The 24,167-nt window shown below is 41.0% G+C and overlaps 1 protein-coding gene across 8 annotated transcripts in view; it reads left to right on the top strand.

The window, feature by feature from the left end:
• The window catches only part of FBXW11 (F-box and WD repeat domain containing 11), a 510,738-nt gene that overhangs the window by 62,599 nt on the left and 423,972 nt on the right, over nucleotides 1-24,167 (top strand). For 2 of the 8 annotated variants that reach the window (XM_044280898.1, XM_044280899.1), the window contains one exon: nucleotides 10,222-10,469. The exons of 5 other annotated variants lie outside the window; for them this stretch is intronic. In XM_044280898.1, coding sequence (XP_044136833.1) covers nucleotides 10,461-10,469 — 9 coding nt within the window. In that variant the 5' untranslated portion in view covers nucleotides 10,222-10,460. Of the gene's footprint in view, nucleotides 1-9,353; nucleotides 9,410-10,221; nucleotides 10,470-24,167 lie in introns of all 8 variants that reach the window. One more of the 8 variants, XM_044280897.1, reaches the window with a different exon arrangement.

Below are 24,167 nucleotides of genomic sequence, written 5' to 3'. Positions count from 1 at the left end.
GGGCCCTCGTCTGTGTGGTAACAACTGGGTTTTTCAACAGGACAACGCTACAGTACACAATGCCTGCAGGACAAGGGACTTCTTCCAGGAGAATAACGTCACTCTTTTGGCCCATCCTGCGTGTTCCCCTAATCTAAATCCAATTGAGAACCTTTGGGGATGTATGGCAAGGGAAGTTTACAAAAATGAATGGACACCAGTCCCAGACAGTAGATGGCCTTTTGTGCAGCCGTCTTCACCACTTGGAGAAATGTTCCCACTCACCTCATGGAAACGCTTGCAACAAGCATGCCGAAACAAATTTTGGAAGTGATAAACAATAATGGCGGAGTTTGGAAGTTGGATTTCTGTTTTTTTTGGGGGGGGGGGGGGGGGGGGGGTTATTTTTTTATATTTTTTTTTTGGAGGTGTGGTCCAAACTTTTGATCAGCTGAAAAACAGCCTGTTTCAGTTTATTCATTGTTTTCATTAAATTGAATGCTCAAAAAATTTATTGTCTCCCTCCCATTTCTTCTTGTTGCATGTTGAAGCTCTACTTGGAACCTTGTTGAGATCCAGCCATGCTAAATATTATTTTCTGACATTTTTCAAGTGGTCTTAAACTTTTGATCAGGACTGTATTTCCAGATAGCTCTACATTTATTGGTGATTACATTCTGACTAAGACTTAACATATCCTAAGCCGTTTTCATGACTATTCATTCTGTATATGCATTCAGTAACACTAAGTTAGTTACACAGTGGGCAATTAACCCCTTCAACCCCAGGCCTGTTTTCACCTTACTGCCATGCCATTTTTTGCAAATCTGACGTCACTTTGTGGTAATAGCTTTTGAACACTTTTACTTATCCAAGCCATTCTGAGATTGTTTTCTCGTGACACATTGTACTTCATGATAGTCATAAACCTGAGTCAATATATTTCACATTTTATTTGTGAAAAATCCCAAATTTACCTTTTTTTTTCTCTCTACTTTTAGAATAGTGATACCTCATTATAGTTATTACTTTACATTTCCCATAGGTCTGCTTCATGTTTCGGATTATTTTGAAAATGGCATTTTCATTTTTGGGGACGTTAAAAGTTTGGAAACAAATCTTGAAATTTTTCAGACAATTTCCCAAACTCACTTTTTAAAGGGAACCTGTCACCGGGATTTTGTGTATAGAGCTGAGAACATGGGTTGCTAGATCGCCGCTAGCACATCTGCAATATCCAGTCCCCATAGCTCTGTGTGCTTTTATTGTGTAAAAACCCCAATTTGATACATATGCAAATTAACCTGAGATGAGTCCTGAACGTGAGATGAGTCAGGGACAGGACTCATCTCAGGGTAATTTGCATATGTATCAAATCGTTTTTTTTACACAATAAAAGCACACAGAGCTATGGGGACTGGGTATTGCGGATGTGCTAGCGGCCATCTAGCAACCTATGTCCTCAGCTCTATACACAAAATCCCGGTGACAGGTTCCCTTTAACCCCTTAAGGACCAGGCTCATTTTCACCTTAAGGACCAGGCCATTTTTTGCAAATCTGACCAGTGTCACTTTAAGTGCTGATAACTTTCGTCACATATTGTACTTCATGACACTGGTAAAATGAAGTCAAAAAAATAAATTTTTTTGCATAATAAAATACCTAATTTACCAAAAATTTGGAAAAATTAGCAAATTTCAAAGTTTCAGTTTCTCTACTTCTGTAATACATAGTAATACCCCCAAAAATTGTGATGACTTAACATTCCCCATATGTCTACTTCATGTTTGAATTATTTTGGGAATGATATTTTATTTTTTGGGGATGTTACAAGGCTTAGAAGTTTAGAAGCAAATCTTGAAATTTTTCAGAAATTTACAAAAACCCAATTTTTAGGGACCACTACAGGTCTGAAGTCACTTTGCGAGGCTTACATAATAGAAACCGCCCAAAAATGACCCCATTCTATAAACTACACCCCTCAAGGTATTCAAAACTGATTTTACAAACTCAGTTAACCCTTTAGGTGTTGCACAAGAGTTATTGGCAAATGGGGATGAAATTTGAGAATTTCATTTTTTTGCCTAATTTTCCATTTTAACCCATTTTTTTCTACTAACAAAGCAAGGGTTAACAGCCAAACAAGACTGTATCTTTATTGCCCTGACTCTGCCGTTTACAGAAACACCCCATATGTGGCCGTAAACTACTGTACGGCCACACAGCGGGGCGTAGAGTGAAAGGTGCGCTGTATGGTTTTTGGAAGCCAGATTTTGCTGGACAGTTTTTTTGACACCATGTCCCATTTGAAGCCCCCTGATGCACCCCTAGAGTAGAAACTCCATAAAAGTGACCTCATCTAAGAAACTACACCCCTCAAGGTATTCAAAACTGATTTTACAAACTTTGTTAACCCTTTAGGTGTTGCACAAGATTTAATGGAATATAGAGATACAATTTCAAAATTTAACTTTTTTGGCAGATTTTCCATTTTAATATTTTTTTCCCAGTTACAAAGCAAGGGTTAACAGCCAAACAAAACTCATTATTTATGGCCCTGATTCTGTAGTTTACAGAAACACACCATATGTGGTTGTAAACCGCTGTACGGGCACACGGCAGGGCGCAGAAGGAAAGGAATGCCATACGGTTTTTGGAAGGCAGATTTTGCTGGACTGGTTTTTTGACACCATGTCCCATTTGAAGCCCCCCTGATGCACCCCCAGAGTAGAAACTCCAAAAAAGGGACCCCATTTTAGAAAGTACGGAATAGGGTGGCAGTATTGTTGGTACTAGTTTAGGGTACATATAATTTTTGGTTGCTCTATATTACACTTTTTGTGCAGCAAGGTAACAAGAAATAGCTTTTTTGGCACGTTTTTTTTGTTGTTATTTACAACATTCATCTGACAGGTTAGATCACGTGGTAATTTTATAGAGCAGGTTGTCACGGACGCAGCGATACCTAATATGTATGCAATTTTTTTTATCTATGTAAGTTTTTATACAATAACTTCATTTTTAAAACCAAAAAATTGTTTAGTGTCTCCATAGTCCGAGAGCCATAGTTTTTTCAGTTTTTGGGCGATTATCTTGAGTAGGGTCTAATTTTTTGCGGGATGAGATGACAGTTTGATTGGCACTATTTTGGGGTGCATATGACTTTTTGATCGCTTGCTATTACACTTTTTGTGACATAAGATGGCAGAAAATTGCTTTTTTTACACTGTTTTATTTTTTTTTTTTTTACGGTGGTCACCTGAGGAGTTAGGTCATGTAAAATATTTTTATAGAGCCGGTCCATACGGACGCGGCAATACCTAATATGTATACTTTATTTTTATTTATGTAGGTTTTACACAATGATTTTATTTTTGAAACAAAAAAAATGATGTTTTAGTGTTTTAGTCTAAGAGCCATAGTTTTTTCAGTTTTTGGGCGATTATCTTGAGTAGGGTCTCATTTTTTGCGGGATGAGATGACGGTTTGATTGGTACTATTTTGGCGTACATGCGACTTTTTTGATCACTTTTATTACTTTTTTTGGGAAGTAAGGTGGGCAAAATTTCAATTTTCTCATAGTTTTTATTTTTTTATTTATGGCGTTCACTGTGCGGGGAAAGTAACATGACCGTTTTATAGATCAGGTCGTTACGGACGCGGCGATACCTAATATGTGTAGTTTATTTTATTTTTTTAATTTTTATTCAGTGATAAATGTTTTTTTTTTTTTATCTTAACTTTTTTCACTTATTTTTTTATTTTTTGACCCAGACCCACTTGGTTCTTGAAGATCCAGTGGGTCTGATGTCTGTAAAATACAGTACAGAACCTATATAGGTATCTGTACTGTATTTTACTTACACTGAACAGATCTATGCTTTCAGCACAGATCTGTTCAGCACCATGGACAGCAGGACGCCTGAGCAGGCGTCCTGTTGCCATGGGAACCTTCCCCGTCTGCCACAACTTCGCAGACGGGGAAGGGTGAGGACTGGGGTGTCGGGGGGCTGTCTGGGGGCTCTCTCCCTCTCCCATCGGGGGGCTGCAAAGGCACAGCAGCCCCCCGATCGGAGAGGGAGGGAGCTCCCTCTTACGGTTAACCTTTTCCATACAGCGGTCCGGGTTAAACGGCTGACATCGCATCAACGATGTCAGCCGTTTATACCAGGGTGCCAGCAATGTGCTGGCACCCTGGTATACCCACTGTACACCAACGATTACGCAATGGGAGGCGGGCGGGGGATCGCGATCCCGCCTGCCGCACCGCCCGCCTCCCGCAACGCCCCCACCGCCTGCGACACCCCCCCTGCACCGCCCGCCGCCATCAAATCATGCAGGGGGGGTGTACTATATCGATTTTAGGAACTCTAAAGCTTCTGATCCCCGCGGTCAGGGACCGCGGGGATCAGAAACTGCAAAAAGCGCAGCAAACCGCAGGTCTGAATTGACCTGCGGTTTGCTGCGATCGCCGACACGGGGGGGGGGGGGGGCCAAATGACCCCCCCCTGGCATTTTAACAGGATGCCGGCTGAATGATTTCAGCCGGCATCCTGTTCAAATTAACCCCTGCGGCGCCGGAATGCCGATTTTAAAGTCAGGACGTACCGGTACGTCCTCGGTCCTTAAGGACTCGGGAAATAGGGTGTGCCGGTACGTCCTCGGTCCTTAAGGGGTTAAGGACCAGTTCAGGTTTGAAGTCACTTTGTGGGACTGGCATAAAAATGACCCCATTTTAGAAACTACACCCCTCAAGGTATTCAAAACTGATATTACAAACTTTGTAAACCCTTTAGGTGTTCCACAAGAATTATTGGAAAATGTAAGTTTCAGAATTTCACTTTTTTGGAAGATTTTTCATTTTTTTCCCCAGTAGTAAAACAAGGTTTAAAGGGGTTGTCCGGGTTCAGAGCTGAACCCGGACATACCCTTATTTTCACCCCGGCAGCCCTCCTGAGCCTGGCATCGGAGCATCTCATGCTCCGATGCGCTCCCGTGCCCTGCGCTAGATCGCGCAGGGCACAGGCTCTTGTGTTTTCAATAACACACTGCCGGGCGGTAACTTCCGCCCAGCAGTGTGTTCGGTGACGTCACCGGCTCTGAGGGGCGGGCTTTAGCTCTGCCCTAGCCGTTTTACTGGCTAGGGCAGAGCCAAATCCCGCCCATCAGTGCCGGTGACATCACCGGGCTGCCTGTCAGCCCCATAGAGAGCCCGGTATGTCACCGGAACTCAGAAAAATTCAGGGGGGCTGCCGGGGTGAAAATGGATGGATGTCCAGGTTCAGCTCTGAACCTGGACAACCCCTTTAACAGCCAAATAAAACTCCTATTTATTGCCCTGATTCTGTGCTTTACATAAACACCCCACATGTGATTGTAAACTGCTGTACGGGCACATAGCAGGGCGCAGTAGGAAAGGAACGCCATATGGTTTTTGGTTGCTCTATATTACACTTTTTGTGCGGCAAGGTAACAAGAAATAGCTTTTTTGGCACGTTTTTTTTGTTGTTATTTACAACATTCATCTGACAGGTTAGATCACGTGGTAATTTTATAGAGCAGGTTGTCACGGACGCAGCGATACCTAATATGTATACAATTTTTTTTATCTATGTAAGTTTTTATACAATAACTTCATTTTTAAAACCAAAAAATTGTTTAGTGTCTCCATAGTCCGAGAGCCATAGTTTTTTCATTTTTTGGGCGATTATCTTGAGTAGGGTCTAATTTTTTGCGGGATGAGATGACAGTTTGATTGGCACTATTTTGGGGTGCATATGACTTTTTGATCGCTTGCTATTACACTTTTTGTGACATAAGATGGCAGAAAATTGCTTTTTTTACACTGTTTTGTTTTTTATTTTTTTTACGGTGGTCACCTGAGGAGTTAGGTCATGTGATATTTTTATAGAGCCGGTCCATACGGACGCGGCAATACCTAATATGTATACTTTATTTTTATTTATGTAGGTTTTACACAATGATTTTATTTTTGAAACAAAAAAAATGATGTTTTAGTGTTTCCATAGTCTAAGAGCCATAGTTTTTTCAGTTTTTGGGCGATTATCTTGAGTAGGGTCTAATTTTTTGCGGGATGAGATGACAGTTTGATTGGCACTATTTTGGGGTGCATATGACTTTTTGATCGCTTGCTATTACACTTTTTGTGACATAAGATGGCAGAAAATTGCTTTTTTTACACTGTTTTGTTTTTTATTTTTTTTACGGTGGTCACCTGAGGAGTTAGGTCATGTGATATTTTTATAGAGCCGGTCCATACGGACGCGGCAATACCTAATATGTATACTTTATTTTTATTTATGTAGGTTTTACACAATGATTTTATTTTTGAAACAAAAAAAATGATGTTTTAGTGTTTCCATAGTCTAAGAGCCATAGTTTTTTCAGTTTTTGGGCGATTATCTTGAGTAGGGTCTCATTTTTTGCGGGATGAGATGACGGTTTGATTGGTACTATTTTGGCGTACATGCGACTTTTTTGATCACTTTTATTACTTTTTTTGGGAAGTAAGGTGGGCAAAATTTCAATTTTCTCATAGTTTTTATTTTTATGGCGTTCACTGTGCGGGGAAAGTAACATGACCGTTTTATAGATCAGGTCGTTACGGACGCGGCGATACCTAATATGTGTAGTTTATTTTATTTTTTTAATTTTTATTCAGTGATAAATGTTTGCGGGATGCGTCCGGCGGGCAGTCGATTTGTTCCTCCTTGACGCATCTACGCGTATTCTCACGAGACGCAAGATTTCCTGTGAACGCGCGCTCACAAGATCTCGAGGTAAACAAGTTGATCTGTCTATGGCACTGCTATGGGGGAAGTGGGGGATCTGTCTATGGCACTGCTATGGGGAGGGGGGGGGGGATCTGTCTATGGCACTGCTATCGGGAGGGAGGGGGGGATCTGTCTATGGCACTGCTATGGGGAGGGAGGGGGGATCTGTCTATGGCACTGCTATGGGGAGGGGGGGTCTGTCTATGGCACTGCTTTGGGGAGGGGGGGTCTGTCTATGGCACTGCTATGGGGAGGGTGCAGGATCTGTCTATGGCACTGCTATGGGGAGGGGGGGATCTGTCTATGGCACTGCTATGGGGAGGGGGGATCTGTCTATGGCACTGCTATGGGGAGGGGGGGATCTGTCTATGGCACTGCTATGGGGAGGGGGGGATCTGTCTATGGCACTGCTATGGGGAGGGGGATCTGTCTATGGCACTGCTATGGGGAGGGGGATCTGTCTATGGCACTGCTATGGGGAGGGGGATCTGTCTATGGCACTGCTATGGGTGAAGGGGATCTGTGCACTGTTATGGGTGAAGGGGATCTGTGCACTGTTATGGGTGAAGGGGATCTGTGCACTGTTATGGGTGAAGGGGATCTGTGCACTGTTATGGGTGAAGGGGATCTGTGCACTGTTATGGGTGAAGGGGATCTGTGCACTGTTATGGGTGAAGGGGATCTGTGCACTGTTATGGGTGAAGGGGATCTGTGCACTGTTATGGGTGAAGGGGATCTGTGCACTGTTATGGGTGAAGGGGATCTGTGCACTGTTATGGGTGAAGGGGATCTGTGCACTGTTATGGGTGAAGGGGATCTGTGCACTGTTATGGGTGAAGGGGATCTGTGCACTGTTATGGGTGAAGGGGATCTGTGCACTGTTATGGGTGAAGGGGATCTGTGCACTGTTATGGGTGAAGGGGATCTGTGCACTGTTATGGGTGAAGGGGATCTGTGCACTGTTATGGGGGAAGGGGATCTGTGCACTGTTATGGGGGAAGGGGATCTGTGCACTGTTATGGGGGAAGGGGATCTGCGCACTGTTATGGGGGAAGGGGATCTGCGCACTGTTATGGGGGAAGGGGATCTGCGCACATAACAGGGCCACCCACGGACCCCCCTCCCATAACAGGGCCATCCACAATTTGTTTTCATATGGTCTTTGAACATAATTTTCCAAGTAAAATCATTTAAACCTCTTTGTTTTGTAGTTTTGGTGTTTTTTTTTTCTCGATTAATCGATTAAATTATCGACGACTAATCGATTTATTCAAATAATCGTTAGCTGCAGCCCTAGTTTCTTTAAAAAACTGACTTTTATAATATGTAAATTACCTCTCTACCAGCAAGTAAGAGCGGTTACTTGCTGGTAGCAGCCGCATCCTGCTTTAAAAAAAAACCTTGCCTCCTCCTGTTGATTGACGGGGCCAGCGATCGCTCTCGTTCCCTGGCTGGCCCTGTCGGCGTTCGAAATCTCGTGCCTGCCTGAGGAAGGAGCGGCCGAGCGAGCGTCCTCCTCTCAGCGCGCCTGCGCCGACTGAAGACCGGTATGGCGCAGGCGTGAAACTTTGAACGGAGACAGGGCCAGCCAGTCTGTTTTTTAAAGAAACTAGTGAACGAAAAAGGCAAAGAGCACTATATATTGAAAAATCGCTGTATAAGGATTTTAAGTAGCCAAAAAATTAATAATGACTTTTGGGTGGTGACAGAAGCCCTTTAAAATAATTGTATACAACAAATCAAGGCCATGTGAATCAACCATATACACATGCCACCCTGGCTCACCACAAGAACACAGATAAGCCCCCACAGCAAAAATGGAGGACTAAAATACTTATCATTTGGATGACATAGTGGGGGTATGCGTGATGGTCAGGAAAAAAGCCCAACGCGTATCGCCAGTCTCTGCTGGCTTCCTCAGGGGTCCCTGTTCCTAAATGCCACATAGACTAGTGTGTGTGTGTATATGTATATATATATATATATATATATATATATATACTCGCCTAAAGAATTATTAGGAACACCATACTAATACGGTGGACCCCCTTTTGCCTTCAGAACTGCCTTATATCTCAGTGGCATTGATTCAACAAGGTGCTGAAATGTTGGCCCATATTGATAGGATAGCATCTTGCAGTTGATGGGGATTTGAGGAATGCACATCCAGGGCACGAAGCTCCCGTTCCACCACATCCCAAAGATGCTCTATTGGGTTGAGATCTGGTGACTGTGGGGGCCATTTTAGTACAGTGAACTCATTGTCATGTTCAAGAAACCAATTTGAAATGATTCGAGCTTTGTGACATGGTTTATTATCCTGCTGGAAGTAGCCATCAGAGGATGGGTACATGGTGGTCATGAAGGGATGGACATGGTCAGAAACAATGCTCAGGTAGCCCGTGGCATTTAATTGATGGCCAATTGGCACTAAGGGGCCTAAAGTGTGCCCAGAATACATCCCCCCACACCATTACACCACCACCACCAGCCTGCACAGTGGTAACAAGGCATGATGGATGCATGTTCTCATTCTGTTTACGCCAAATTCGGACTCTACCATTTGAATGTCTCAACAGAAATCGAGACTCATCGGACCAGGCAACATTTTTCAGTCTTCAGCAGTCCAATTTTGGTGAGCTTGTGCAAATTGTAGCCTCTTTTTCCTATTTGTAGTGGAGATGAGTGGAATACGGTGGGGTCTTCTGCTGTTGTAGCCCATCCGTCTTCAAGGTTGTGCATGATGTGGCTTCACAAATGCTTTGCTGCATACCTCAGTTGTAACAAGTGGTTATTTCAGTCAACGTTGCTCTTCTATCAACTCGGCCCATTCTCCTCTGACCTCTAGCATCAACAAGGCATTTTCGCCCACAGGACTGCCGCATACTGGATGTTTTTCCCTTTTCACACCATTCTTTGTAAACCCTAGAAATGGTTGTGCGTGAAAATCCCAGTAACTGAGCAGATTGTGAAATACTCAGACCGGCCCGTCTGACACCAACAACCATGCCACGCTCAAAATTGCTTAAATCACCTTTCTTTCCCATTCTGAAATTCAGTTTGGAGTTCAGGAGATTGTCTTGACCAGGACCACAACCCAACATGCATTAAAGCAACCGCCATGTGATTGGTAGACTATCATAAACTATGAGAAATAGAACAGGTGTTCCTAATAATTCTTTAGGGGTGTGTGTGTGTATATATATGTATGTATGTGTGTGTATATATATATATATATATATATATATATATATATATATATATATATATATATAATTATTTTCACCTGTTTCAGGGGCGTTTCATGTAGTATGTTAAAATAGTGTTTTTTGTGTTATTTATATTATGTTTTTTTTGCATATTTTTTTTTCTCCCATTTATGTTTCGTTTTTTTAGTTTTAAATTTTTTTGTAATTTTTAAATGTATTTTATTTTTTTATTTTAAAGGGGGGGAAAGAAGAAAAGGAAAAGAGAAGCGCTTTGTCCCATTGCCCACAAAGCGTTCATACAAGAGCCAATAAAGAAAAGAATATTGCACTTCGAGATACACAAGAGACGAACATTGCATAAAATCAATATAGTCTAGGAGATGAATACAGGGCAAACTTAGTATGTCATTCACTATATATCCGAGCAGAAAAAATCCCAAACAATAATTTGCTGGATGCCTTGTAATTAATGCCAAGATGTTCCAGGTAGGAGAACATAGTATATAAGGCACGAAAAAAGACATTTGTCCATCCAGTTCTGCCTGTTTATCCTGCAAGTTGATCCAGAAGAAAGCAAAAAAATAAAATAATAAAAAATGAGGTACAAGCCAATTTTCCCCACTCCAATCAGGCAATCAGAATAACTCCCTGGATCTCTAGTAGCTATAGCCTGTAATATTATTACACTCCAGAAATTCATCCAAGCCTTTCTTGAATTATTTTATTGTACTCACCATCACCACCTCCTCAGGCAAAGAGTTACATAGTCTCAATGCTCTTACCGTAAAGAATCCTCTTCTATGTTTGTGTACAAACCTTTCCTCCAGACGCAGAGGATGTCTCCTCGTCACAGTCCTGGGGATAAATAAATGGTGGGAGAGATCTCTGTATTGTCCCTGATTAAATATATACATAGTAATTAGATCTTCCCTCAGTCATCTTTTTTTCTAAAACGAATAACCCTAATGTTGATATTCTTTCAGGTTATCGTAGTTGCCACATTCCAGTTATTACTTTAGTTGCCCTTCTGAGCCCTCTCCAACTCTGTCTGCCTTAGTCACTAGTCAGACCACACTGAGTACAGTTCTGGGCTCCTGTGAATATGTTCTTATCACAGGCATTTATGCCCCTTTTGATGCAAACCATTATCTGACACTGGTTTTTGCAGCTTAGTTTGCTGTTTATTACAATTCCTAGGTCCTTTTCCATGTCTGCGTTACTGAGTGTTTTACCATTTAGTATGTACGGGTGATTTGCATTATTCCTTCCCATGTGCATAACTTTACATTTGTCAGTGTTAAACCTCATCTGCCACTTCTCTGTCCAACCCTTTAATCTACCCAGATCCATCTGTAGCTGTATACTGTCCTCTTCAGTGTTAATAACATTACACAGTTTAGGGTCATCTGCAAAATATATATTTTTTTTCTGTGCAAGCCTTCTACAAGATCCTTAAAAATATATTGAAGAAAATAGGGCCCAATACTGTCCCCTGAGGTACTCTGCTAGTGACAGTGACCCAATCTGAGTGCGTACCATTAATAACCACCCTATGTTTTCTATCATTGAGCCAGTTACCCACATACAAATGTTTTCTCCCAGTCTGAGCATTCTCATTTTATATACTAACCTTTTATGTGGTACAGTGTCAAATGCTTTGGAGAAGTCCAGATATACGACAACCACTGTCAAGTCTAGAACTTAACTCCTCATAGAAGCTGATTAAATTAGTTTGACATGACTGATCCCTCATGAATCCATGCTAATGTTATTTGTTTGTTTTCATTGAGATCTTCCAAGATAGCATCTCTTAGAAATCCTTCAAACAGTTTACCCACAACAGATGTTACTTACCAGCCTATAATTCATTTGCTATGAGCCAATCCTGTGGAACACTTCCGGTCCAGTATAGAGTCTGTAAATATCCTTACTTAATTATCTTAGGATACAGGGGTGTATGCAATCTGGTCCTGGTTATTTTTATCTATTTTAATCTTTTTAAGTCGCTGTTGTACTTCTTCCTGGGTCGGACAGTGCACTTTTCATGGGGAATTTACTTTTACATTCTGCATTTCATCTTTAAGTTTATTTTCCTCATTGAATACAGTGGAGAAAAAAATATTTTATAGCTTTGCTTTCTCCTCGTCTCGCTCTGTACAGGGCCGACACCTTCAGATTTATACTTTTTTACCATTTATATAATTCAAGAAAATTTTAGGGTTAGTTTTGCTTTCTTTGGCAATTAATCTGTCTCTAGTGGCGGTTTTTTATTTGTTTTTTTACATTAAATTTTTTTCCTTTTGTAGTTTTTCTGTGCTTCCTCGCTACCCTCCTGTTTTAGTGATTTTAAATGCTTTCTTTTTGTCATGTATTGCTTGCTTTACAGTTCTATTTATCCACATTGGTTTCTTATTGTTCCTTAACCCTTTATTCCTGTAAGGTATGTACCGCTCACAATTAGATTTTAGGATGCTTTTAAAAATATCCCTTTTTGTGGCGGTATCTTTATTTTTGAGGACTTTGTCCCAGTTAGTTGCGCCTATGGCCTCTCTTAGTTGGCTAAATTTAGCTTTTTTGAAGTATGGTATTTTTGTTCCTCCCTGTAGAAACACTCTTTTGAATGATAATTGGAAGGTTATTACTTTATGGTCACTATTTCCCAGGTGTCCCCCAACCTGCGCACTTGTTGTTCTGTCGGGTCTATTGGTTAATACGAAGTCCAGTATTGCCATCTCTCTAGTTGGGTTCTGAGCCAGTTGGGAAAGGTAGTTGTATTTGGTTGTTTCCTTTGAGATTGGGTAAATGAAGTCCCCCATAATAACCACCTAATTATGATTTGCTGCCTCGTTTATCTCCTTTAGTAGTAGATTTTCTGTGGACTCTGGTATATTAGGTGGTTTATAATAAACTCCTGTTAGTAATTTATTTTTGCCTCCATGTATTTCCACCCACATGGTCAAGTCCCTCACTTATATCTTCTCGAACTGTGGGCTTTAGACAGATCTTTACATAAAGGCAGACCCCTATCCGGTTTTGATGATCCTTTCTAAACAGACTGTAACCTTGTACATTAAGTACCCAGTCATAGCTATCATCCAGCCATGTCTCCGTTATTACCACTATGTCATAGTCCTCCTCACACATCACTAATTTCAGTTCCCCAGTTTTATTAGTCAGGCTTCTGACATTGGTATACAGTCGTGGCCAAAAGTTTTGAGAATTACATAAATATTGAAAATTGGAAAAGTTGCTGCTTAAATTTTTATAATAGCAATTTGCATATACTCCAGAATGTTATGAAGAGTGATCAGATGAATTGCATAGTCCTTCTTTGCCATGAAAATTTACTTAATCCCCAAAAAACCTTTCCACTGCATTTCATTGCTGTCATTAAAGGACCTGCTGAGATCATTTCAGTAATCGTCTTGTTAACTCAGGTGAGAATGTTGACGAGCACAAGGCTGGAGATCATTATGTCAGGCTGATTGGGTTAAAATGGCAGACTTGACCTGTTAAAAAGAGGATGATGCTTGAAATAATTGTTCTTCCATTGTTAACCATGGTGACCTGCAAAAAAAAAAAAGCGTGTAGCCATCATTGTGTTGCATAAAAAATGGCTCCACAGGCAAGGATATTGTGGCTACTAAGATTGCACCTCAATCAACAATTTATAGGATCATCAAGAACTTCAAGGAAAGAGTTTAAATTCTTGTTAAGAAGGCTTCAGGACGTACAAGAAAGTCCAGCAAGCGCCAGGATAGTCTCCTAAAGAGGATTTAGCTGCGGGATCGGAGTGCCACCAGTGCAGAGCTTGCTCAGGAATGGCAGCAGGCAGGTGTGAGCACATCTGCACGCACAGTGAGGCGAAGACTTTTGGAAGATGGCCTGGTGTCAAGAAGGGCAGCAAAGAAGCCACTTCTCTCCAAAAAAACATCAGGGACAGATTGATCTTCTGCAGAAAATATGGTGAATGGACTGCTGAGGACTGGGGCAAAGTCATATTCTCAGATGAAGCCTCTTTCCGATTTGTTTGGGGCATCAGGAAAAAGGCTTGTCCGGAGAAGAAAAGGTGAGCGCTACCATCAGTCTCGTGTCATGCCAACAGGAAAGCATCCTGAGACCATTCATGTGTGGGGTTGCTTCTCATCCAAGGGAGTGGGCTCGCTCACAATTTTGCCCCAAAACACAGCCATGAATAAAGAATGGTACCAAAACACCCTCCAACAGCAACTTCTTCCAACAACAGTTTGGTGAAGAACAATGCATTTTCTAGCACGATGGAGCACTGTGCCATAAGGCAAAAGTGATAACTAAGTGGCTCGGGGACCAAAACATTGACATTTTGGGTCCATGGCCTGGAAACTCCCCAGATCTTAATCCCATTGAGAACTTGTGGTCAATCCTCAAGAGGCGGGTGGACAAATAAAAACACACTAGTTCTGACAAACTCCAAGAAGTGATTATGAAAAAATGGGTTGCTATCAGTCAGGATTTGGCCCAGAAGTTGATTGAAAGCATGCCCAGTCGAATTGCAGAGGTCCTAAAAAAGAAGGGCCAAACACTGCAAATACTGACTCTTTGCATAAATGTTGTGTAATTGTCGATAAAAGCCTTTGAAACTTATGAAGTGCGTGTAATTATATTTCACTACATCACAGAAACAACTGAAACAAAGATCTAAAAGCAGTTTAGCAGCAAACTTTGTGAAAACTAATATTTGTGTCATTCTCAAAACTTTTGACCACGACTGTACATACAATTAAGAGGTTTATGTATATTTTTTTAACCCTACACCTTTCCTTCTGAACTGTTCTACTCCCTCCTTCCATTCCTCCCCCAGTCCCACTACCTTGCCCCCGGTCTCTATCTGCACTATCTTCCCATCCTATATCGTAATTCCCCTCCCCCTCAGTCCCTAGTTTAAACACTCCTCCAACCTTCTAGCCAACTTTTCCCCCAACACAGCTGCCCCATCCCTATTGAGGTCAGCCCATCCCTACGATAGTTGGCCCTGTTCTCCAGGAACCCAAACCCCTCCTTCCTATTTCCTACACCAGTTCTTGAGCCACTTGTTAACCTCCCTAATCTCCCGCTGCCTTTCTTGTGTGGCTTGTGGTACGGGAAGTATTTTGTCAGGTTTCTTTGATTCCCAAAAAAATGACAAAGATAATTAATTTCAGAAATTTCCACCATTAATGTGACTACTACCTTTGTGGTCCTTGCCCTAAGCTTTTGACCTAACTCCCTAAAATAATTTTTAAGGACTCTCCACCTTCCTCATGCGCTATTTCTTTTTTATAGAGCAGGTTGTTACGGACGCAATTTTATATAAAATAATTCTACTTTCTATGATTGTTTCAGTTTTATATAATAAAGCATTTTTGAAAGCAAAAATTTAAGTTTTTGTATCCATTTTTTGAACGCCTTATTTTATATATTTATTTTTCTGCCAATTGTGCACTGGCTTGTTTGCAGGAAGACGTTTTTAGTTGTACCATTTTTTGAGTACATGTGATTTTTTTTTTTTTGATCATTCATTATTACACTTTATGGGGCATGGGGACCAAAAGATTGGTTGTTTTGGCACACTTTATTTATTTATTTTTACAGTGTTTACCTGAGGGATTATGTCATGAAACATGTTTTTTTTCATAGAGCAGATCGTTACTGACGTGGCAATACCTAATTTCTTTTTCTTTAAGTTTTACACAATAATAGCATTTCTGAAACCGAAATAATGATGATTTAGTTCAGAGACCCATAGCTTTTTTTTTTTTTTTTTGACCAATTGTCTTAGGTAAGGACTCCTTTTTAGCCAGATGAGGTGACGGTCTGATTGGTACTATTTTTGTTGGCATACGCCTTTTTGATCACTTGTTGTTGCAGTTTGTGTGATGTAATTTTTCATAATTTTTTTTTACGGTGTTCAGCTGAGGGGTTAGGTCATGTGCTATTTTCATAGAGCTGGTTGTTACGGACGTGGCAATACCTAATGTGTGTGTGTATGTGTGTCTATATATATATATATATATATATATATATATATATATATATATATATATATATGTGTGTGTGTATGTGATATATATTTGTGTTTCGCTTTAGCACAATATCAGTTTTTAAACAAAAAATGTTTGTCTCCATGTTCTGAGAGCTATATATTTTTTTTATTTTACACTATTTAGACATAAAACGATAACACTTATGTTTTTTTTTTTTATTGTACTGCCCCAGAGAATGAAAGGGCACTGGTCAGTTTTTCTGTAAACAGGATGCCGTGGAAACAAAACCCGTAAAACTGTGGAGGAATTGCGTTTTTTTCTCTCCATTTCCACCCAATTTGCAATTTCTTTCCCCACTACATTGTATGCCATAATAAATGGTGGCATTAGAAAGTACAATTTGTCCCGCAATAACGAAGTCTACTTTCACACTCGCGTTTTGGCTTTCCGTTTGTGAGATCCGTTTAGGGCTCTCACAAGCAGTCCAAAACTGATCTATTTGCATTCTAATGCATTCTGGATGGTAAAAGATCTGCTCAGAATGCATCAGTTCAGTCTCCATTCCGTTTTGGAGACGGACACCAAAAAGCTGCAAGCAGTCTGGTGAAACTGAGCCAAACTGCTCTATCCTGGCACACAATGTAAGTCAATGGGGCCGGACCAGTTTTCACTGACACAATCTGGCACAATAGAAAACTGATCTTTCCTCCATTAACTTTTAATGGTGTTCAAGACTGATCCGTCTTGGCTATGTTAAAGATAATACAAACGGATCAATTCTGAACGGGTGCAGACGGTTGTATTATCTGAAAGGATCCATCCATGACGGATCAGCACAAAACGCGAGTGTGAAAGTAGCCTAAGCCCTCATACACCTATGTGAACAGAAATATAAAGTCATGGCTCAAGGAAGATGGGGAAAAGGAAAAAAAAAAAATAACTCTGCTATCTTAAGGGTTAAAACACAAGAAAAACACATAATATATCCATATATCTCTCTGACTTGGAGAATGGAGCACAAGTCGTTTTACCACAGCTTCCCACTACATTCTATGATGCCATTAGATAGTAGAATTTGTTTTACGGCTATGTGAATGGGAAAATGAAATTTAAAAAGTTATCGCTCCAGGAATGCAAGGGACGAAAATGGAAAATCACTGCATCAGGAAGGGGTTAAAAATGATTCTAGGGGCAAGGACCTCAAAAGTAGTATTTTCTGAAATACTACCTGTGCCACGAGCCACACCAGAAAGGCAGCCAGAGAGTAGGGAGGTTGGGATGGCCACATGCTCTATCGTAGGGATGGGCTGTACCTCAATAACTAAAGTTGATTGCATTTTCCCATCTGTTTCAGGATCCGACTATAGGGTCACAGCCATACTAGTAACATACTAGACTAGTATACAAATGTAAAGGGAGCATTAAATGACAAAAAGAGCCTTTAAGTCAATATACAGTAACAGGAAGATAGGGAGGAAACATTGAAAAGCTATATGGGGAAAAAAAGAATATGCAAAAGACAAATAAAAGCAGCCAAGCTGTAGAAGAGAGACTTATTGCCAAAGAGAATAAAACAAAACTAATCCTAAAATGTTCTTTCTTTGGTAAAAAGTTTAAACCTGAAAGTGTTGGCCCTTTATGTCATGAAGGATGAGTTGTTGAGAGCTATGTGGAGAATAGTGAGTATATTAAATATTATTTTTCTCCAGTGTAGGAAAATTGGGAGGAAAATAAAGATTGGATGAGGTGTGTTAAAGTAAATTCACAATTAAGTCACCTGTCTGACCCAGAAAGCAATTCAGCAGCATTAAAATAGACCAGATGGCATACACCCGAATATCCTAAGAGAATTAAGTAATGACATAGAGAGACCCTGTTTGCTGATATTTAAAAGTGGTTGTCTCACTTTAGCAGATGACATTTATCATGTAGAGAAAGTTAAAGGGATAATCCAATCCTATAAAAAGGCCCCCCCCCCCCCCAATATTCCAGCCCCCCCATGCTGAATATACTTACCTGGGTCCTCGCACCACTGCTGCAGCTTCTCCCCGTGCTTGGGTGAAAACATCCGGTGTCGGGAGCAGCCAATGGCAGGCGGGGACAGGGACAGGGACGAGCCTGCCTAGCCGCCCCACGATACTAGGGAAGCTTGTCCCTGCCTGCCATTGGCTGCTCCCCCGAGACTGGATGTTTTCATCTGTGCACGGGGAGAAGTGCAGGAACCCAGCCAAGTATATTAGGTGTGGGGGCCTGGCATATAGGGGGCTTGTTATAGGATTGGATAACCCCTTTAATACAAGGCACATACTAATCTGATACTAGTGATTGTCTATTCTTGCCTCCTTCGCTGGCTTGCACCTATAATGCAAACACTTGTATCCGTTCAGAATGGATCCGTTTGCATTATTCTTTTTAAAAAAAGTCTAAGACAAAACGGATCCGTCCTGACTTACATTGAAAGTCAATGGGGGACGGATCCGTTTTCAATTGCACCATGTTGTGTCACTGAAAACTGATCCGTCCCCATTGACTTGTATTGTAAGTCAGGACGGATCTGTTTGGCTCCGCATCGCCAGGTGGACACCAAAACGCTGCAAGCTGCGTTCTGGTGACCGCATCCAGAGCGGAATGGAGGCGGAACGGAGCCAAACTGATGCATTCTGAGCGGATAAGTTTTGAACAGTTTATGGGATCCCTGAAACGGATCTCACAACGCCAGTGTGAAAGTAGCCTTACAAGGTGGTCGTAACCATGGAAATGAGCAGTGTATAACGTGATAAAGAAGAGGGATGAAAACAAGCTCTTAACAAGCTCTGCCTCTAATGCCATCAGATGTAAGGCAGCTATCCTATAAGTCAATGTTCAGCTCTTTAACCACTTGAGCCCCCCTAGCTGAAACACCCTTAACTACCTCAGGACCGCCGTACGCAGGATTGCGTCCTGCCGGCGGCCCTGCTCTTCTGGGTGGACGCATATACGCGTCCTCCCACGATACCCGAGATTTCCTGTGAACGCGCGCGCTCACAGGAACGGAAGGTAAGCGAGTGGATCTCCAGCCTGCCAGCGGCGATCGCTCGCTGGCAGGCTGGAGATGTGATTTTTTTTAACCCCTAACAGGTATATTAGACGCTGTTTTGATAACAGCGTCTAATATACCTGCTACCTGGTCCTCTGGTGGTCCCTTTTGTTAGGATCGACCACCAGAGGACTCGGGCAGCTCACTAAAGTAGCACCAAACACCACTACACTACCCCCCCTGTCACTTATTAACCCTTTATGAACCACTAATCACCCCTGATCACCCCCGTCATTGATCACCCCCCTGTAAGGCTCCATTCAGACGTCCGTAGGATTTTTACGGATACATGGATCGGATCCGCAAAACACATGCAGACGTCTGAATGGAGCCTTACAGGGGGGTGATCAATGACAAGGGGGTGATCACGCATATAGACTTCCTGATCACTTCCCTGTCATTGATCACCCCCCTGTAAGGCTCCATTCAGACGTCCGCATGTGTTTTGCGGATCCGATCCATGTATCCTTAAAAATCATACGGACGTCTGAATGGAGCCTTACAGTGGGGTGATCAATGACAGGGGGGTGATCACCCATATACACTCCCTGATCACCCCCTGTCATTGATCACCCCCCTGTAAGGCTCCATTCAGACGTCCGTATGATTTTTACGGATTCATGGATACATGGATCGGATCCGCAAAACACATGCGGACGTCTGAATGGAGCCTTACAGGGGGGTGATCAATGACAAGGGGGTGATCAATGACAAGGGGGTGATCACCCATATAGACTTCCGGATCACTTCCCTGTCATTGGTCAACCCCCTGTAAGGCTCCATTCAGACGTCCGCATGTGTTTTGCGGATCCGATCCATGGATCCGTAAAAATCATATGGACGTCTGAATGGAGCCTTACAGGGGGGTGATCACCCCCCTGTCATTGATCACCCCCCCTGTAAGGCTCCATTCAGACATTTTTTTGGCCCAAGTCAGCGGAAATATATATATTTTTTTTGTTTGTTTTTTCTTACAAAGTCTCATATTCCACTAACTTGTGTCAAAAACTAAAATCTCAAATGAACTCACCATACCCCTCACGGAATCCAAATGCGTAAAAATTTTTTTGACATTTTTATTCCAGACTTCTTCTCACGCTTTAGGGCCCCTAAAAAGCCAGGGCAGTATAAATACCCCACATGTGACCCCATTTCGGAAAGAAGACACCCCAAGGTATTCCGTGAGGGGCATATTGAGTCCATGAAAGATTGAAATTTTTGTCCTAAGTTAGCGGAAAGTGAGACTTTGTGAGAAAAAAACAAAAAAAAATACACCAATATATATAGTCAAAAGTCAAAAAGTAGACATAATATATACACATTCACATATCTCTATCCAAAAACACCTGTGATCATAACTCTATCACAAGTAAGATGAAAATAAATCTAGAACTAAAAATGAAAATACAATGTCAGACTATTATGTATTCCACTTGCAAATAGTGCCCTATAGTAATCACTAGATACAATATTAACCTAATCCTCACTACAAGAAGGTTTGAGTTAGCAATGTATTAGGACATTAATTACCTTCAGGGGTCTTTTCAAAAGGGTCTCCACTGCTTCAAAAGGACAAGTTCCTTTTAGGTGAACTTCCCCTTTAATGGGTATTTAAATGAAATTCGAGCGGCACATGGAGGTGGCATCCAGGGTGAGGGGGGGGCAAACCGGAAGTGAATGTCCCTCCCAATCTAAACCTAACTGGTGGCCACAATCGACTACGAATGCCACAATTTAGCCAGCATCCAATATATAGGTTGAACATATATATTCTCAGCCATTTGTTCGGGCATGAGACTCTAGTTTGGAGCCAGAAAACAGACCGGATCGCCGTGCGTTCCAGAGTGGAACGCACCGCAACTTCCGGTGAGCGGCCCAGGCGTCACTTCCTGTGCGTTCCACAGTGGAACGCACAGCAACTTCCGATATAGATCGCGGCTCTCTCCTGTATTCTACTGCAGGACCCAACCCAAGAGCTGCCCAGGATGGTGAAACTAATGTGCAGAAGTCACATATGAATAAAGATTCTGCTACATACTGTGCTAGGGGGGAAAAAAGGACAAATGAGAGGGAGTGGGGTGAATTGCCTAAAAAATTTTTTTTTTTTTTTTTTATTATTTAGAATTTTAATAAAAAATAAAAAATAAAATAAAAAATAATATATAAAATAAATAATAAATAAAAAATAATATTATATATATATTAATAGAATACATGTCTCTCAAATAATTAATAAAATAATGGGGATAAAGTTAGAACCCATAATCCCTGGAATACAATTGGATAAACCAATGAACCAGTGATATATTAGTAATATATAATGGGATATTAATTAATTCCTTAATAATATTATATTATTACATTAGTATACTAGAAATTAACATATTCCAGGCACTCATTAAGGCCAAATGGTGTTAAGGTGTTCAAGTGGAATATCCAGTACATCTCTTTTTTTACACAGTGTCTGGAAACAGTGTGTAACCTGTTCAATTGGTGTCACACGTAGGCTTGTAGGGTCGCTATCATGTACTTTGGCAAAGTGTCTGGAAACGCTATGAGTGAGCACTTTTCTCGTGATATTAGAGCGGTGCTCATTCATTCTCTCACGCAGGGTTTGTGTAGTACGACCTACGTATAGAAGTGAACAAGAGCATTGAAGAAGGTAGATCACATTCATCGTACTACAATCCATATGTTGTTTGAATGTGAATATTTCGCCATTTGAAGGATTTTTTATGTTCCGAATAATGTATACGTTATCTCGGGATGCTCGGATGCCAGGAAACCAGAGGGATTTTATTTGTAGGGCCATAGAATTTATTTTAAAACATAATTACTTTACTTTTAATAATAATTTTTATTTACAAACTCGAGGTACGGCAATGGGCACGAAATTTGCCCCATCTTACGCCAATCTATTTATGGGCAGATTTGAGGAGGAGTTTGGTCTTTTATCATATCCGAATATCAAATTTTACCGTAGATTCATTGACGATATTATTTTTATTTGGCTGGGTGACAGTAGGGAACTATGTAATTTTATCAAGAAACTAAATTCAAATGACTGGAATTTGTCCTTCACTCTGGAATATAGTACTACATCAGTGATTTTTTTAGATCTTCAACTCAATATAGAAAACAGGAAAATTATTACACAAACTCATTTTAAGACCGTTGACGCCAACAGTTATTTGGAATATTCAAGCTGCCATCATTCAAAGTGGATCAGAAATATCCCGTTCAGCCAATTGAAAAGGATAAGGAGAAATTGTTCTGATGATCACACTGTGAAGAGCCAAATAGGGTTCCTCAAGAAGAGATTCAGGGATAAAGGTTATCCGAAAAAATTATTAGAAAATTCCATCAAAAGAATCTCGAAAACTACCCAACAAGAGAGTTTACAACCAAAGACAGATAACCCAGCATCTGGAAAAAAGGACCTTGGTTCAGTCCGCCGTCTAGGTCTGGTCACCAGATATAGTTCACAACATAACTTAATCCGAGAAATCCTAAGAAAAAATTGGCCAATACTACTAAAAGATCCCCTTTTGAACAAAGGCATTGCCTCCACACCCATTCTCGCGTTCCGTAGAGCGAAAACCTTGAAAAATTTACTTGCCCCTTCCTGTCCGAAAGTAGACCACTCTTCCAAAACATTAAAGGGCACACCAGGCATTTTTAAGTGTAAAGGTAGTAGGTGTAAATGTTGCCTTATGATTACACATGATATTCAGAACATAAAAAATCCTTCAAATGGCGAAATATTCACATTCAAACAACATATGGATTTGTAGTACGATGAATGTGATCTACCTTCTTCAATGCTCTTGTTCACTTCTATACGTAGGTCGTACTACACAAACCCTGCGTGAGAGAATGAATGAGCACCGCTCTAATATCACGAGAAAAGTGCTCACTCATAGCGTTTCCAGACACTTTGCCAAAGTACATGATAGCGACCCTACAAGCCTACGTGTGACACCAATTGAACAGGTTACACACTGTTTCCAGACACTGTGTAAAAAAGAGATGTACTGGATATTCCACTTGAACACCTTAACACCATTTGGCCTTAATGAGTGCCTGGAATATGTTAATTTCTAGTATACTAATGTAATAATATAATATTATTAAGGAATTAATTAATTAATATCCCATTATATATTACTAATATATCACTGGTTCATTGGTTTATCCAATTGTATTCCAGGGATTATGGGTTCTAACTTTATCCCCATCATTTTATTAATTATTTGAGAGACATGTATTCTATTATATATATATATATATATATATTATTAGTTTTTATTTATTATTTATTTTATATATTATTTTTTACTTTATATTTTATTTTATTTTTTATATATTATATATTTTTTTTTTTTTATTAAAATTCAAAATAATAAAAAAAAAAAAATAAATTTTTTTAGGCAATTCACCCCACTCCCTCTCATTTGTCCTTTTTCCCCCCCTAGCACAGTATGTAGCAGAATCTTTGTTCATATGTGACTTCTGCACATTAGTTTCACCATCCTGGGCAGCTCTTGGGTTGGGTCCTGCAGTGGAATACAGGAGAGAGCCGCGATCTATATCGGAAGTTGCTGTGCGTTCCACTGTGGAACGCACAGGAAGTGACGCCTGGGCCGCTCACCGGAAGTTGCGGTGCGTTCCACTCTGGAACGCACGGCGATCCGGTCTGTTTTCTGGCTCCAAACTAGAGTCTCATGCCCGAACATATGGCTGAGAATATATATGTTCAACCTATATATTGGATGCTGGCTAAATTGTGGCATTCTTAGTCGATTGTGGCCACCAGTTAGGTTTAGATTGGGAGGGACATTCACTTCCGGTTTGCCCCCCCCCCCCCCTCATCCTGGACGCCACCTCCATGTGCCGCTCGAATTTCATTTAAATACCCATTAAAGGGGAAGTTCACCTAAAAGGAACTTGTCCTTTTGAAGCAGTGGAGACCCTTTTGAAAAGACCCCTGAAGGTAATTAATGTCCTAATACATTGCTAACTCAAACCTTCTTGTAGTGAGGATTAGGTTAATATTGTATCTAGCGATTACTATAGGGCACTATTTGCAAGTGGAATACATAATAG

This window comes from Bufo gargarizans, chromosome 2 (assembly GCF_014858855.1).
Source record: "Bufo gargarizans isolate SCDJY-AF-19 chromosome 2, ASM1485885v1, whole genome shotgun sequence".
In the NCBI taxonomy this organism is placed as follows: domain Eukaryota; kingdom Metazoa; phylum Chordata; class Amphibia; order Anura; family Bufonidae; genus Bufo; species Bufo gargarizans.
Note: the sequence above shows the minus strand (reverse complement) of the source record. Positions and strands in the feature narration are given on the sequence as shown.